Here is a 17,058-nt window from a genome sequence, read left to right as displayed (position 1 = left end):
CTCACTTTGTAACTTTTTGTGCTTTAAAAACCTTTCTTTCCTGGGAGTTGTCACTGTTCTCTGGCCCTGGTTTCGGTTGAGACAGTCGCTGGCCAGCTCTCTTTGTGTACACAATATAAGCTTGCTTTAATTTGGCTTAAAATTGGAGTCAGTGGTCTTTTCTTTGTGTCGTGGGTTCAACACATTGACAATTCATTTAACAACCAAATGTGTGACATCTACTTTGGACCAAGCATTGGACCAGGAGTGTGCTCTGGTGACTGGGAGAAAAAAAAAGCAAAACACTCCCTCTTAAGGAATATAATCCAGGGCACAGTGCTCTTCTAGAATGGTGCTATGAACAACTCAAATAACTTCAATGCAGGATGCTTAGTGCAAAATACAGGCATATTCAAAGTACATGTTGCGGAGCTGGGGGTGTAGCTCAGTGGTAGAGCACTTGCTGAGCACATGTGAGGCACTAAGTTGATCCTCAACACTGCTTAAAAATAAATAAAGGTATTGGGTCCATCTACAATTTAAAAAAAAAAAAAAAGTACATGTTGGGAAAGAAATGCTGGGAAGGCCCAGAAGGGGAAAAGGTGAAGCTATTCAGTACCTACTTTACACATTTTAAATCCAGTGCCTTAGGCAGCATGCTTGTGCTCTACCACTGGGGATACTCCCAAATGCCTCTCACTTCCCATTTAACAGATAACAGGTCCAAAACACAGTTGAAGATAAGTGAATAGGTGAAGCTGGTTTTTTCTTCCCTCCACAGGAAGAGCAAGCAGCCTGTGGAGAAGTGAGGGACCGGCAGGTTGATAGGAGAGACTTTCCAGAGAGTCAGTGGGCATGGAGAATTTTTCCTCCTCTCTCTGATCTTATGTAGACCCTCAGGCCAGCACTTTTGACCTGCAATGCAACTAGTTTCCAAACCATTCCCTCTAGACCAGCCCAGAAGTTTCAGAGAGCCGACTCGCACCAGCTGGATGAGACAAAGGCCTGGCCTAGAAAAGAGCTTTGTATTTTCATCCTCCTGTCACCTGAGTAGCTCTGCTTTTATGTGTTTCACCTGATCTGTGAGCCGCAAGGGACCCAGGGCAAAGTACTCATTGGTGTGAGACCCTCTTACTCCCAGCAGATTCTCCAGCAGCTGCCTCAGGCAGATGGATGGAAAATTCTGAGTTGGAACACTGGTAAGATTGAGAAACAGGGAGGGATTCAGGGGAAGGTGGGCCCTAGAGCCACAGCCTTCGCTCAGATGCGAGGCATGAGCTCAGTTGCAACAACAGTGTTGGTAAAAGCCAAAAAGAACCCCTCTAACTCAAAATCTTCCTTTCACCCACACAATTCTTCCACTTTCCCTAGAGTTTGGGGTCATTTTGTCAAGAGGATAAAAAAAGGAAAGACTAATTTTGTCAAAGATCTGAAAAAGTTCAGCTGAGCTCTCCATGTGAAAATCTCCAGGGCTATCTGAGAGACTGGATGCAGCAATCCCAGCACACTGGACCCCTATAGAACTTCCTGATTATGAGACAGGACTCTTCACCAACCCCATCAGAGCTAAAGGGCCAGGAAAGGTGACCACCTGTCACATGCAAGGATAGACCATTTACAGTTGTAGATAGTACTGTTACTAATGAGGGAAAAAGACTAAAAACTGTATTTTTTTTTTTTTTTTGTACCAGGGATTGAGCCCAGGGGCACGAAACCACTGAGCCATATCCCCAACCCTTTTTGTGTTTTATTTTGAGACAGGGTCTCACTAGGTTGCTTAGGGCCTTGTTAAATTTCTGAGGCTGTGAGGCTGGCTTTGAATAGAGTAGTTAAGTGACAGAACCTGGGTTATTTACTTACTAAATTTCCCTTCTCTCACCTGTACAATGAGTCTACTTACCCACTTCCCAGGGTGGTTGTCAGGATTGAGATAGCATGTTAAGGACCTTGGCCCAGTGCTGGTACATAGTAACTGCTCTTTATATCTTTACTGTAAGCTATTATGACTTATTGCAAATTATAAACACAACCTAAAAGGATCTAAAAAATCCATCACATTATGACCTACCTCAAAAATCTCTAATAAAATTGAAGGTATGTAATTAGTGACAAATTAGTCTAGAACCAGGTCTGTCCAGTTCTCCATACCCCATCCACAACTCCACAAACTTCAGGGCAAGGCAAGGTAGGGCAAGGCAGGGCAAGGCAGGAGAGAGACAAAGTATGGACTTGGAGGGAGGGTACAAATGGGCTTTTCTGGGTGCTGCTCAACTGTTTCTTTTTGGAGGGGGCGGGTAGTGGGGATTGAACCAAAGGGTGCTTAACCACTGAGCCACACACCCCAGCCTTTTTTAATATTTTATTTAGAGACAGGGTCTCACTGAGTCACTTGGGGTCTCACTAAGTTGCTGAGGCTGACTTTGAACTCGCAATCCTCCTGCCTCAGACTCCTGAGCCACTGGGATCACAGGTCTGCGCTACCATGCCCAGCTGCTCGGTTGTTTCTTGATCTTGGTGCTGGTTACACAAGTATGTGTGATTTACAAAAATTCAATTTGTTGATGCTTTTGTGCACTTTTCAACTATATTTCAGTAAAAAAATTGAAAATAAAAGGAACCATCTCAGGATATAGTTACATGAATACACTGGATTAAGGAGTAAGAGTAATATAAATTGTCTCAAGTTTCAGTGATTATCCAAATAGAAACAAAACATCCAGATGGTGAACCACAGACTCTGCTACAATAATGAAAGTATATGGTCAGGTACTGTGGTGCACACCTGTAATTCCAGCAACTTGGGAAGCTGAAGAAGGTGGATTGCATCTTTAAGGCCAATACCTTAGCAAGACCCTGTCTCAAAAAATAAAAAGGGATGGATATGTAACTCAGTGGTAGAGCACCCCTGGGTCCACTACAGGGGATTGAACCCCTGGGTTCAATCCCCTGTAGTGGAAAAAAATTTTTAAGTGTGGTTTCACTAGCTTTTGATTATCTGTGACATTTCAAAAATATAAGTCATTTCATTAGTATACTTGTTGGTTTTTATAAGTCTTCAGCTGTGTAACTTACGTGGGTATAAGTCTTTAGCTGTGTAACTTAAGTGGGTAAATACTGAGAAGACACTAAGGTTAAAATCAACATATTTATCATATTACCAAAGGAAAATGTAGGGGAGAGCTCCATCTGTCTCTTGCATACATATATAAGGGATATATATACACACACACACACACATATATATATGTGTGTGTGTGTGTGTGTGTGTGTGTCACACACACACATCCTTTTACCCAGTGATTGAAATAGCTCCATGAAGAGAACCAATTGGTGAATATTTACTGAGTTTCCATTGCATGCATTGAGCTGGTGTTAAAGATAAGAGCTTGGATCTTCAGGATGGGTATGAACATAAGAAACAGAAGAGGAGGAGTGGGGGAAAGTTTCCTTAATAATCAAGCTATAGAACTTAAATTTCAGCTGGGAACCATCCTATCTGTTCTCTCTTACTAGCAAGACAGCTCTTGCATTTTCACAGAAGGATGAGAATCCTTGTCTAATTGGACAAGTCTTGGGACTTTTTGTTCACAATCTTTCCCCAGCACCTTGTTCAGTGAGTCCTCAATGGATATTTGCCAAAAAAGTGAAGGAATGGAATTAGCAATTGGCATTTCATAGCCTACTTGGTTTAGTTTGACCCTCATCACTGACTAGAATTTCTATCATGTCTAATTCTACTAGCTCTGGATAGAGATGATTCCCAATGGTCTCCTCAGGATGCCATGTGACTCCTCAGCCAAAGCCATGGCATCAAATCTTGTCGACAGACTGTAGTTTGCAAAGAGCAGTGGGAAGAGTATAGGTTCACCCAGAGGTGTGCTCTTTGAAGTGACTCAGTTCCTGAAGGTTCTGGGGTAGGAGGTTGGTGGGGTGAGGAAGTGAGGTGTATGTTTGTTAATAGTCAAGTGCAGGTTTTAAAACACACATTAAAAGGTAGACCCAGGAAAAGAATGGGACTCTACTTTATTAGGCAATATTGAGTATCCATCCTATAAGAAAAAGGTCTCTTCTGAGCACAGGCTCCATATATAGGACATGGCAGTTTCACATTTCCCAAAGATGCCTTATATATTTTCTCCTCTTTCCTTGTAACAAACCCTCTCATCTGCTGTCATTCTCATCTTCATTGTTTCAAGGCTCAGAATTCCAAGAACAAAGCCATGATGGCAACCAAGATCAAGTATGTAACTGCAGGGCAAACTTCTGGTTCCAACCCAAATCTCTCCAGGGGATTTTGATATCCTCAAAATAAACACTTCCTTAAAAATATGTTTTTAGTATACAAAAGCTATCAGACGGAATTCTAGTTCTGCATATATAGAAAATTTAAGAACAGGGAGAAAACAAGTACATAGAAAACTGAAAAATAATTATGCAGCGTGCAGGACTTTTCCCCCTTGATGGTACAAAAACTGCTACCCACCATGGATGGACAGCTGGGGGTTGAAGGCTTCACACTCCAAACCCAAACCCCATGAGAACAATGTGCTCCCCTGGCAGCTGAGTCACCATAGGACAGCAAGCAGAGACAAAAGCAAGCACACAAATCTCAGTTTATACCTTTCCTGGCAGACCCCAGTCCCTCTTATAATGGAAGAGACATTGGGACACAGGTTCCAGGCCATACTTCCTCAAGCTAGTCTGCTCCCGACACTTTCTGGAAACAGAAAATGGTTTTACCTTCATGTAGATGATTCAAAATTGGAGAAGTCCCATCATATTGACCTGAAATCAAGACACTACATGGGCAGGGGCCCTGGGACGCTAGCAGCTTGGCGTAAAGGCACCTTAGCCCAACAAAGTGGCGGCAAAAACAACCAGAACCACATATACAGATTTCCAGTATTTCTCTGAGGACTCAGATCACCTGGAGGCCAAATGAGTTCCACATGGAGAAACATTTCCCCATTTTACTGAAGAGGAAACAGAGGCACAGAGGAATCAGGAGAGAGTCAATCAAATAATGAAATGTAACAGATAAAGACCCAGCTTTCTGGACCTTCCACTCCTATGCTCTGTTCTTGAACCAACAGGGGCTTGACTCCAACCAACTAAGATGACAGTGTCCTAGACGTGAGGGTGAGCAGGGGTAAAAGATTTTGGCAAAAAATTCCAAAGAAAGTTCAGGAAAAAATGGCTCTTTTAGAGGGAAATCACTATTTGGGGCACTGACAATTCCCTTTCCCAGGCCAGTCTCTGCCTCACTTTCCCTCTCTGCCACTTCAATAAAGTTTCTCTTTCATGTGAGTTCTCTGGTGTGTAATAAAATTGGAGCTATTGCTGAAGCCTTTGCCACACTCAGGGCATTTATAGGGCTTCTCCCCTGTATGGATTCGCTGGTGTATGATGAGAACCGAATTCCAGCTAAAACCTTTCCCACACTCAGGACACCTGTAGGGCTTGTCTCCCAAATGGGCTCTCTGGTGCATGACCAGGATGGAGCCCCGGCTGAAGCTCTTGCCACACATGAGGCATTTATAGGGCTTCTCCCCGGTGTGGGTCCGCTGGTGCACCACCAGTTGGGAGCGCTGGCTGAAGCACTTCCCACACTCGCCACACTTATAGGGCTTCTCTCCCGTGTGGATTCTCTGGTGTTTGATGAGGTTGGAGCTCCAGCTGAAGCTCTCACCGCACGTCAGACATTCGTAGGGTTTCTCCCCCGTGTGCATGCCCTGGTGCGCGATCAGACTTGAGCTCTGGCTGAAGCTCTTCCCACACACCCCACACTTATAGGGCTTCTCCACCATATGGGTTCTCCGGTGTGTGGCCAGATTGGAGCTGCGGCTAAAGCTTTTGCCGCACTCGCTGCACTGATAGGGTTTTTCTCCTGTGTGAGTTCTCCTGTGAGTAATGAGAGCCGAGCTCTGGCTAAACCTCTGCCCGCAGTCGGTGCATTTGTATGGTTTCTCTCCTGTGTGGATTCTCTGGTGTCTGATCAGGTTGGAGTTGTAACTGAAGCTTTCGCCACACTCTTTACACAAATAGGGTTTTTCTCCAGTGTGGATTCCCTGATGTGTGTTGAGGCTGGACCGGTTGCCAAAGCTCTTTCCGCACTCGGGGCAAGAATACGGCTTCTCTCCAGTGTGAGTGCGCTGATGGGCAATAAGATTGGGGCTCCTGCTGAAACTCTTGCCACACTCAGCACACTGAAAGGGTTTCTCTCCTGTGTGGATCCTCTGGTGGGTTATGAGATTTGCACTCCGGCTAAAGCTCTTCCCGCAATCCCTGCATTTGTAGGGTTTCTCTCCAGTGTGAGTTGTTTGGTGTCGGCTAAAGTTTGAGCCGTCACTAAAGCTCTTTCCACATTCATCACATTTGTAGTGTTTTTCTCCTGTGTGGGTCCTTACATGGGTAATTAGATGAGATTTCCGGCTGAAGGTTTTCCCACACTCAGGGCATTCATAGGGCTTCTCACCCAGGTAGGTGCCTTGAAGGCCAATGAGCTGGCCAACTTCCTTGCCCTGGGATGGCATCTGCCTCCGGTCCTTACCCTGAGGCCTCCCGGAGCCACAGTCTCTCTCAAAGTCACTCTCCCCATCAGACTGCTGACCACCTTCCCCTTCGGGCATTTCCAAGAACATCTCATGTGATTCCACCTCCTCAAACACATCTTGATTAGAATTCTCCCCGTTTTCACTCTGTATCTCAAAATCTGAAACAAAAAACACAATGGCCACTCAATTCCCTATCATGATGAGAAAAGGAAACCAAAGGGAACTTTAAAAATATTACATTTCTAGTGAAAATAAAGAAGCTAGAAAATCCTCAAAACTCCTGAAGCCAGGTTTAGGGATGGGGATGTATCTTAGCAGAAGAGCATATGCTTAGCATTTGCAAGGCCCGGAGTTAAATCCCCAGCACCCAAAAAAATCAATCAATCAATCCAGGCTTATTTAGTTGCCAGGCTTCCTATATTTGTGGTAATCATCCAGATTTCCAAAGTCTTAAAAGATTTGGGTTTCATGTGTCTACCTGTTTCTCTACTTGAAAATGAGGTCAGGAAGGTATTTGAGAATCCTAACTGAAGGACAGCAATAAAAAACACAATGATCCCCAACTCTCACCATGGTGCCTGATGCTTAGTAGGTGTTCAATTAAAGTTGACAAAAGGATGAATGTTTTTTATTGGTATCACAGAAAGATTCCTATAGTGTTTCCTTTCCAAAAGAGCTTATATAATAATCTCTTGCATTAAAATATGTCTGGTGTTTACAATCTTTTTAACATTTAATTAAGACAAACAAGATGACAGAGCCCCTGCAACAAGGATCCTATGTGTCTATACATAAATGTCTGAAAACAAGTGGGAACTTAAATTTGTCTACAGTGGAAGCCAGTAGAAAGAACTTTAATTGGTAATACAAAATACCTTGAACCTGTCAACCCTCTACTGCCCAATGTGTGGCAAACATTTTAATAAAAGAAGTAATTAGGGAGGATTGCTGGATAAATATAGTCCCTTCCTTAGATAAGAGACTCTAAAATCCACCCAAGGATGAAGCTAGATCAGCAGACATCCATGAGATTGGATCACTCTGTTCTGACCCCCAGATGAACTGTTTACTGAACTGGATGTTGATTTAATGGCCCTGGATGATACTGATGTACACTAAAGGAAGTATCATTAGAAATAATGTCGCTAGGAAGTTGTTGATGACATTGCTTATATCACACAATGTCTTCTTGAAGAGCACGAAGAGGAAGATTTCCTCTTGACCTTAATACCAAAAAGAGCTATCCTGAATGACTGATCTGGGTTTTCCTGATGGCAATGGTTGTAGATTTCTTTTTGTCTTGCCTGCTTGGAAGCTCAGAGCCAAAAGCTCAGAGCAAGAATAGTGGGTTAATTTTTAGCAGGGTGTGGTGGTACTTTCCTGTAATCCCAATGACTCAGGAGGCTGATTATTCCTAAACCCCAACATCAGACTTTCCAAGAATGTAGAGAAGACAATTACTAAAATAATTTCATAATGACATTTCCATTTATAAAACTAACATAACAGTGAATTTAGGATTAGATATTCAATTCAGTGATTATATGTGTAAATTTCCACATACTTACTGGTATCCCTTTCTCAGGGAGAACCTGGGTTCCAGTCATGCCTTTAATCAAGATAAGATCCTATTTAAAAGCCAGGCACTGTGGCCCAGCTTATAACCCCAGCTACTCAGGAGGTTGAGGCAAAAGTATAGCAAGTGCCAGGTCAGCCTGGGCAACTTAATAAGACTCTGTCTCAAAATAAAAAACAAAAAGGGATAGGGGCCAGGCACAGTGGTGTACACCTGTAAATCCAGCAGCTCAGGAGGCTGAGGCAGGAGGATTGCGTGTTCAAAGCCAGTCTCAGCAACTTAGTGAGGCCCTCAGCAACTTAGTGACACCCTATCTCTAAATAAAACTACAAAAAAGGGCTGGAGATGTGGCTCAGTAGTTGAGTGCCTGTGGGTTCAATCACTGGTATCAAAAGAAAAAAAAAAAAGGATAGGGATGTAGCCCGATGGTATGCTTTTCTGATGCTTTAAAATCAGAATTGGTTTTAGTATGAACTCAAGAAGCAACAGGGAAAACAAGTAAAAATTCAAACTTAATTTTCAATGAAATTAGAAGGAAGATATAATTTGAAGAGACCAAAATACATGTCAAGGCTTCTAAAAATAGCAGACTGGGTAGAAGCACTGAGAAAAGAAGTGTAGAGAACAAGCATGGAAGGGAGTGGGTGAGAGGTGCTCAGGAGCAGATCTCACAAAGTTCAGGCAGAAAATCACTTCCTGAAGGTTTGGGACTCACCCTCCAGTGCAACAGTGCATTTGGAAACTGGGGTAACCAGAGCTGGCTTCTTTGGTTCAGAGAAGCAAAGGAGATGAGGCTACAATCAGAATCACACAGATGGGCCGTGTACGCAGGAAGTTGTTTCTGTAAAGCAGAGAAGGAGAGAGCCTTTGACTTGCAACATTAATCAGGGAACTTATTATTATTGAGAAAAGTGATCATTTCCAACCAAAATAGGTAAATGAAGCAACTGCCTCTGTAGAACTAAAGAACTTGAAGAAGAGATGGTGAGATGACAGAAAGAGATTTCATGAAATGTGAAGGACTTGGGAAAGAAGGGAAATATCATCCAGAGAAATAAAGACAAGATGGGAACACAGGAAACTAAGTATCTTGAAAAGCATAGAAAAGAGGAACAAAATGAGAAAAGCAATTAAATGAATGGAAACAAAGAATGAGTTGAAAGGGTTAAAGAGAACGATAGAAACAGAAGTTAGGCAATAGGAAAATCAATAAACTTACTGGAGTTCTCAAAGAAGAAAACTACAACAAAGGAACAGAATAAATTCTTTTGTTTTTCTCTTGATACTGGGGATCAAACCCAAGGCAAGCACTCTACCACTGAGCTACATCCCCAGTCCCTAGAAATTATACCTTTAAGAATTTGTTCTTGGGCTGAGGATGTGGCTCAAGCGGTAGCGCGCTCGCCTGGCCTGCGTGCGGCCCGGGTTCGATCCTCAGCACCACATACCAACAAAGATGTGTCCGCCGAGAACTAAAAAATAAATATTAAAAATTCTCTCTCTCTCTCTCCTCTCTCACTCTCTCTTTAAAAAAAAAAAAAAAGAATTTGTTCTTGGGGCTGGGAATTATTTCAGTGGTAGAGTACATACCTAGTATCTATGAAGCCCTGGGTTTCAATCCCCACCAAATGAGAAAAAAGAGAAGAAAAGAAATGACATGAATTAAAATTGGGAGGGGGGGGGTCATAAGGTAGGATATAATATGTTTATTGTCACAAGAAAACGTACTCATCTATAATAGGGATAACATTTAAAACTGGTAAATCATGTAAATGAATTTTGTTTATTTAGTTTTTTTAAGTGGTGTTGAGAATGTAATTGAATTTTAAATGTACAAAAATAAATATTAATGGGGCTGGGGATGTGGCTCAAGCGGTAGCGCGCTCGCCTGGCATGCGTGCGGCCCGGGTTCGATCCTCAGCACCACATACCAACAAAGAGGTTGTGTCCGCCAAGGACTAAAAAAAAATAATAATAAATAAATAAATAAAATAAATATTAAGAAGGAAAGATTATTAACTGAAGTCAGAGGGACAGGGAGGAGAAAAACTATCTCTGTCAGATGTTAAAACATGAAATGATGGTCTGGGGCTGGGGCTCAGGGGTAGAGAGCTTGCCTAGCATGTGTGAGGCCCTGGGTTCACTTCTCAGCACCACATATAAACAAACAAATAAATAAAGGTCCATATAAACACCACATATAAACAAATAAATAATTATTTAAAAAAACATGAAATGCAATTAAAACATTAATAGAGACTACGGATTAGCTCAGTGGCAGTGCACTTTCCTAGCATGTGTGAGGCCTTGTGTTCAATCTCCAGCACCGAAAAAAAAAAAAAAAACCAAAAAACTGAACATAAACACCATAAATAGATTCAACTAACATATGAATATTGAATTTTATATCAGTGGCAGATAAATGCAGACCACGAACAGAAAAAGTTATTGATATAATGACTAGGGGAATTTAGCATATTTGGTCTGTCAAATCCATGTAAAGATACAACATTCAACAAATAATCTAGGAGTGGGGGCAGTGTAGCTCAGAAGTAGAACATGTGTTTAGCATATGCCAGGTCCTGTATTTAATCCCCAGCACAAATAAATAATAAAGCAATCAAGCTAGATAGGCCAAATGGGAAAATTTGAGTTGGGCCTATATTAGGACAAATTCCAAATGAATCAAAAATTTAAATGTAAAAGAAAGAAATGACAGAGCTGGGCACAGCATAATATGATGTACACACAATCCTAGCAACTTGGGAGGCTGAGATAAGGAGGAATGCAAGTTTCAGGCCAGACTCAAAAACTTAATGAGACCCTGTATCAAAATTAAAAAAAAATAATAAAGGCCAGGGATGAAACTTTAGTGTTAGAGTGTCCCTGGGTTCAATCCCCAGTGTTGCCAATAAATAAGTAACAGAATCAAGCTATTAAATAAAAATTTCTTTGAAATCACTTCAAATATGATAAATTGTAGAGTTATCTTCCATCATCTCCTGAGCAGAATCCTGCCCCAATTAACTCCTCACTAAAAGCCCATCCTATTATTTTTTTACATAGACAAAGCATCAAGATGGTTAGAGTTGGGGCTGGGTTTGTGGTTCAGTGGTAGAGCGCTCACGTAGCATGTGCAAGGCCCTGGGTTCAATCCTGAACACCACATAAAAATAAATAAAATAAAGATATTTACATATATATAAATAAAAAGATGCTTAGCGTGTACTCCAGGGAAAACCAAAGGAAAGTTGGGCAAAGTTTAGAAGTTGCCTCTGGTAACAGAGACACAGGAGTTCTTCTAAGGACAAAAAAGAGCAGCCTTCTGATGTTCTTCAAATGGGAAAAAGTCAGAGCTGGGAAGGATGAGGAAATGCTGGCTCCTTCCAAAAGCCTACTCAGGAAGGCCAGGCAACTATGAATTTCAAGTGAACAGGACAAAGTAGAGCACATTAAAGTGCATTCAGTTCCCTCCTTTCTTAGTAGCCAATTATTAGGAAAATGAAAACTCAAAAACTGGTTTGGGTCAGAGATAAGGGCTGGAGATATAGGTCACTTGATAGAGTGTTTGCCTCCCATGCACAAGGCAATCCCAGCACCACACACACACACACACACACACACACACACACACACAAGGAAATCATTTTTAGCTGGGTGCAGTGGCACTTGCCTATAATCCCAGTGGCTCAGGAGGTTGAGACAGGAGGATCGCAGGTTCAAAGCCAGCCTCAGCAAAAGTGAGACACTAAGCACTGAGACCTTGTCTCTATTTTGTAATAAAATACAAAATAGGGCTGGGGATGTTGCTCAGTGGTTAAGTGTTCTTGAGTTCAATACCCAGTACCAAAAAAAATAAATAAAATAAACCCAGAGATAAGTATTTTCACCAACGTGTTAAGAGTGGAGATGGAATGAGATGGTAGGAGTTAGGAATCTTTTTTTTTTTTAAGGAACTTTACTGATAAAAATAGTGTTATCCCAAGGTACAAACAGGAAGAGCATATTTTATAAAGAGATGAGACTAGATATACAGAGGCAGGCTTGTTTGGGAGGCCCATATTTCCAGTAGAGAAAACCTACTAAGGAAATGGAAAGGAAAAGGTTTGATTTTCTAAATGTTACTGACCTCCCCCCAAACTACTGAAGTGGATAAGAAGTCAGCTTATCTATGCAGAGACTTTAAATAGGGCTTTGGACTATCCTGTGCAGTTTGAAAGTTGATGAACCTCACAAAATATACATTCTACTACACAAAATACAGATATATCACGTTATCTGATTTAAGAGGGTGTATTAAAAGGAAATAAAATGGGGTAATGTGAAAAGCAAACAATTGGAGGCATCCTTGGAGATAACATTTAGCCAAGATTGGAATGCCATTCTAACTGATCTTACTAGTTATCCACATAATACTGATCCGTTTTTTTTATTCTTATGCTTAATTGTAAACACAATTAACAAACTTGTTCTTGGATATAACAATCTCTTGCTCAATAACACAATGAAGCATATATATACTCGTCCATGACTAAATTTAGGTTCCAGAAAGCATAAACAGATTAACAAAAGTCTGTTCCTGAGACAGACTAAAAAATATACATGGTTTACCCTGTGCGTGGCTGGTGGGAATGTAAAATGGTACAACATACTGTGTGGAAAACAGGATGGGAGTTCCTAAAAAAATTAAAAATAGAATTACCATATGATCCTGCAATTCTACTTCTGGGTGTATACCAAAAGAACCAAAAGCAAGCCTGGAACAGATAATTGTGTATCTGTGTGTTCATGTATTATTCATGACAGTCAAAGGTGGAAACAACCCAAATATCCATCAGCAGTTAAACAAACAAAATATGATATATATAGTGAATATTATTCATCTTTGAAAAGGAATGAATTTCTGACTCATGCTTTAATGTTGATGAATCTTGAGGACATTATGCTAGGTGAAATAAGCCACACACCAAAAAAAACTCTTCTTATATGAGGTACCCAGAGTCATCAAAATCACAATATAAGCTAGGTGTGAAGGCCCACTGCAGTCCCAGCTACTCAGGAGGCTAAGGCAGGAGGATTGTTTGAGCTCAGGAATCTGGGGTCAGCCTGGGTAATATAGCAAGATCCCAATTCTTAAAAAAAAAAAAATCATAGAGACAGAAAATAGAACAGTGGTTGCCAAGGGCTAGAGAGAGGGAAGAACAGAGAGTTACTGTTTAGAGGGTATAGAGTTTCAGTTTGAGAAGAGTAAACAGTTCTGGAGATGCATGCTTTAACAATGTGAACTGAGGGTACTTAATATCACTCAATTGGCTACCTAAAAATGACAAATGTTATGCTATGTATATTTTATCACAATACACAAATAATATATAATTCCAACATACAATTTTATGTACTCTATCAAATTTTTTTTATTGTAGATATTAAAATTTTCTTTTTTTATTGGTTGTTCACAACATTACAAAGCTCTTGACATATCATATTTCATACATTAGAATCAAGTTACTCTATCAAATTTAAAATATGTCACTACCTACTAGAAAAATTTTGAAAAAAAAATTCTTTTCTTGGGCTGGGAATAAAATCCAGAGTCTTGCTTTACTACTAACTTAAACCCCCAGCCCATGAAATTAATTTTTAAAGATTGTGTAAAGTTCACAAGGGCAGTGAAGTCTTAGAAACACTCAAATTTAATAGTCTAATAAGCAAAAGAACAGTATCTTGCTTAAATGGGTATTTCCCCAATATAAGGTTGAACACCTTTTCATGTGTTTATAATCTAAATTTCTTCATTCTAAAATTGACTGTTAACATCTTTTATCCTATTGGATTGACCTATAAATTTATAGGTCTTGTAGATCAAGAATTTTTTTTTTCTTTCAAGTAGAGAAAACTGAACCCAAGAACATTCTACCATCACATCACCTTTTTTATTTTGAGACAGGATCTCATTAATTTGCTAAGACTAGTCTCAAACTTGGAATACTCCTGCTTCAGTCTTCACAGGTGCTGGGATTATAAACATGCACCACTGTGCCTGGCCCCCATGGTATCTTTTTTATATAAAGGATTTTTCTTCTGTGTCATGAGTCAAATCTAGTTTTGATGATTTCTGTAATTCTTAAAGTCCTTTCCAACCCAAGATTACAAAAATATTTTCCTATATATCATTTTAGATTTTGTATAGTAGCTATAATCTACTTGAATTTATTTTTGTGTAACTTGTGAAGCAGAGTCTATTTCTGTTTAAGTTGCTATGTGCAGACTCAATTTTTGTTTTTTCAAAATTATAAGACCACTGTTCAAAAAGCATTCACTAAACAGTTCTTGAATTGACACTCATCAATTAGTACACAAAAATTGCAATTGTAGCATGGTCTAAATCAATGGCTTTTGTACTTTCCCACCCCTCACACACACTCTGGATTCAAGGGCACATCACATTTCTTTTCTTTTCTTTTCTTTTTTTAAAATATTTTTTAGTTGTAAGTGGATCTTTTATTTTATTTATTTATTTATATGCTGCGCTGAGGATCTAGGGCCTCACACATGCCAGGCAAGTGCTCTACCACTGAGCCATAACTCCAGCCCCAGGGCACATCATATTTCTACGGCTGTTCACAGAGCTCTGTGTATTTTCTGCCATGCCACAAGACCTCCTTTTTCTGTTCCACGATAGAAAGCATACCAGAATGAGCATAAGAGAAACTTATGTCAGTAGGGGGATAAACTTGAATTTGCTGGACAGTCTCTTCTAATCCCCGCTCTTACTTTCTAAGGTTTCAAGGTTTTATTTACCCTTGGTCAAATGAGGTTCAAAAATATTAAATGAAATATTCCAGTATTAGGTCATTCATAAGTTTTAAATAACTTTTACTACAGTATATAGCTATAATTGTTTTATTTTTGTCATTGTGGTCAAACTCTTGCCATACTTAAAATTTATCATAGCTGTATACATATTTATAAGAAAAAAAAAACAGTATATATAACATTTGGTGCTATCTGTAACTTCAGACAACCACTGAGGATCGTGGAATGAGTCCCATGTGGATAAAGGGAGACTACTGTAATCTATAACAATGAAATAAACTGGTCACAAACTTTGATGCTTTAGTGTATGTTTGGCTCAAAATCCTTCCAAAGTCCTTCCTGCCAGATTGTGACATACACAATGGCTGGAACCACTGATTTAAAATACAGAAGTGATTCTGATTCAAGGTAGGTTCCATTCTGACTTGAGCTCTCCCCTATCCTGGAAACCCTGGCAGAAACCTGCCTGAGAGACTTGGAGCAGTGTTCCAACTAAACTCTGGTTGCCTGAAAAACTAACCACTGATAAAAACAGCAGTGAACTCTGTTGTGTGTAAATGAATGACTGACAAACATTTTACTGTTACAAGGTTACCTTTCCCTAAGAGTTCTGGATGGTTTACATTTCAAAACTTTAAGTGGGGCTGGGGATGTGGCTCAAGCGGTAGCGCGCTCGCCTGGCATGCGTGCGGCCCGGGTTCGATCCTCAGCACCACATACCAACAAAGATGTTGTGTCCGCCGAGAACTAAAAAATAAATATTAAAAATTCTCTCTCTCTCTCTCTCTCTCTCTCTCTCACTCTCTCTTTAAAAAAAAAAAAAACTTTAAGTGAATTAAAATTTTGTTTGGGGCTGGGGATGTGGCTGAAGCGGTAGCGTGCTCGCCTGGCATGCGTGCGGCCCGGGTTCGATCCTCAGCACCACATACCAACAAAGATGTTGTGTCTGCCAAAAACTAATAAATATTAAATTCTCTCTTTCTCTCTCTCTAAAAAAAAAATCAAAATTTTGTTTTGAAGGTAAGAACTGTACTTTAAAAAGACAGATACCAAGATGGCAGGACAGAAGGAGGCAGCATTCTGTGTTGCTCCATGACCTGGGACTCAAGTAGTGAGAATACTACTTCTCTGCCAGTGATAGTCTTGCTCCCACGCGGGGAATCATGACAACTATGCCCTTCCAGGACTCCAGGCCACAGCAACAGAGTAGATCACTTAACTACTCGCCCACACTGGACTACGGGGTACCTGAGTGGGCACCATCTACACCCCTATAGAACTTTTGGTCACGTACCCGAGCAGAAATCACCGACGCCACTTACATGCAGGACACCTGGCAGCTTCCCACATGCAGGAACTCCGGCCTCCACTCCCGTGTGGACCCCATCTACCAACATGGGGCTCCCCCATCACTGCCATCTTGGAACTCAGCAGCAGTGGAGATACTCCATACAGTAGCCTGCCTGCACCCAGGGACTTCACATAGGCTCTGAAGTCAGCCACAGCCACAAACTGCATGCCACAAAGCTCTCTGAACTCATCGTCCAAGCCATCACTCGGCTCCCCAAACCCGATCCAACAGCCCACCGCTGAAAGCAGGCACATCCATCTTGGGTCACCTTCTTCAGTGGGTGGCAACACCCAGTTTGGAACTCCAGCTGGCCAGGTACCCAGTTTCTAACTCCCCCCTTTCCCCAGCAGCCACAACCCTGGCACATTGACACCCTGGTTACCATCACCATCCTGAGGCCGGAGATGGCAGCTAACAACAGATGACCCCACCTATTGGATGAGAACGGAAGCAGGAAAGATACATATTTCCAACCAAAACAATCCTGTTTCTTCCTTCAAGATTTTTTTTTCCTCTCCCTGTCTATTCTCCAGCCCTCACATCCCCAACATACGTGAAACCAACCATACTTTGCATGAATTAGGATTTTGAGGACGTCTGAAGTATATTACAGCTGTGTTGTATATTCTTTTTTTTCTTTTATCCCACCAATTTCTACTATTTTAACATTATTTAGTTTTCTAATGTGTATTTGTTTTATGTACTCTACTGTCTTCCCACTTACTTGTATACCCCAAATTACTTCCTCTTCCTTCTATTACTTCTATTACTAATCTTCCTCT

General features: G+C 40.9%; 2 protein-coding genes across 5 annotated transcripts in view; one reads left to right on the top strand and one right to left on the bottom strand.

The window, feature by feature from the left end:
• The window catches only part of ZNF774 (zinc finger protein 774), a 286,859-nt gene that overhangs the window by 202,858 nt on the left and 66,943 nt on the right, over positions 1–17,058 (top strand). The window lies entirely within an intron of this gene.
• The window catches only part of ZSCAN2 (zinc finger and SCAN domain containing 2), a 45,815-nt gene that overhangs the window by 12,018 nt on the left and 16,739 nt on the right, over positions 1–17,058 (bottom strand). For 2 of the 4 annotated variants that reach the window (XM_081290870.1, XM_081290871.1), the window contains exon 3: positions 3,502–6,691. The exons of the other annotated variants lie outside the window; for them this stretch is intronic. In XM_081290870.1, the coding sequence (XP_081146996.1) occupies positions 5,262–6,691 (1,430 nt within the window). In that variant the 3' untranslated portion in view covers positions 3,502–5,261. Of the gene's footprint in view, positions 1–3,501; positions 6,692–17,058 lie in introns of those variants that run through there. 4 annotated transcript variants of the gene reach the window in all.

This window comes from Spermophilus citellus (assembly GCF_964194105.1).
Source record: "Spermophilus citellus genome assembly, chromosome: 4".
NCBI lineage: Eukaryota > Metazoa > Chordata > Mammalia > Rodentia > Sciuridae > Spermophilus > Spermophilus citellus.
The sequence above is the reverse complement of the archived record's forward strand: the minus strand, read 5'-3'. Positions and strand labels throughout refer to the sequence as shown.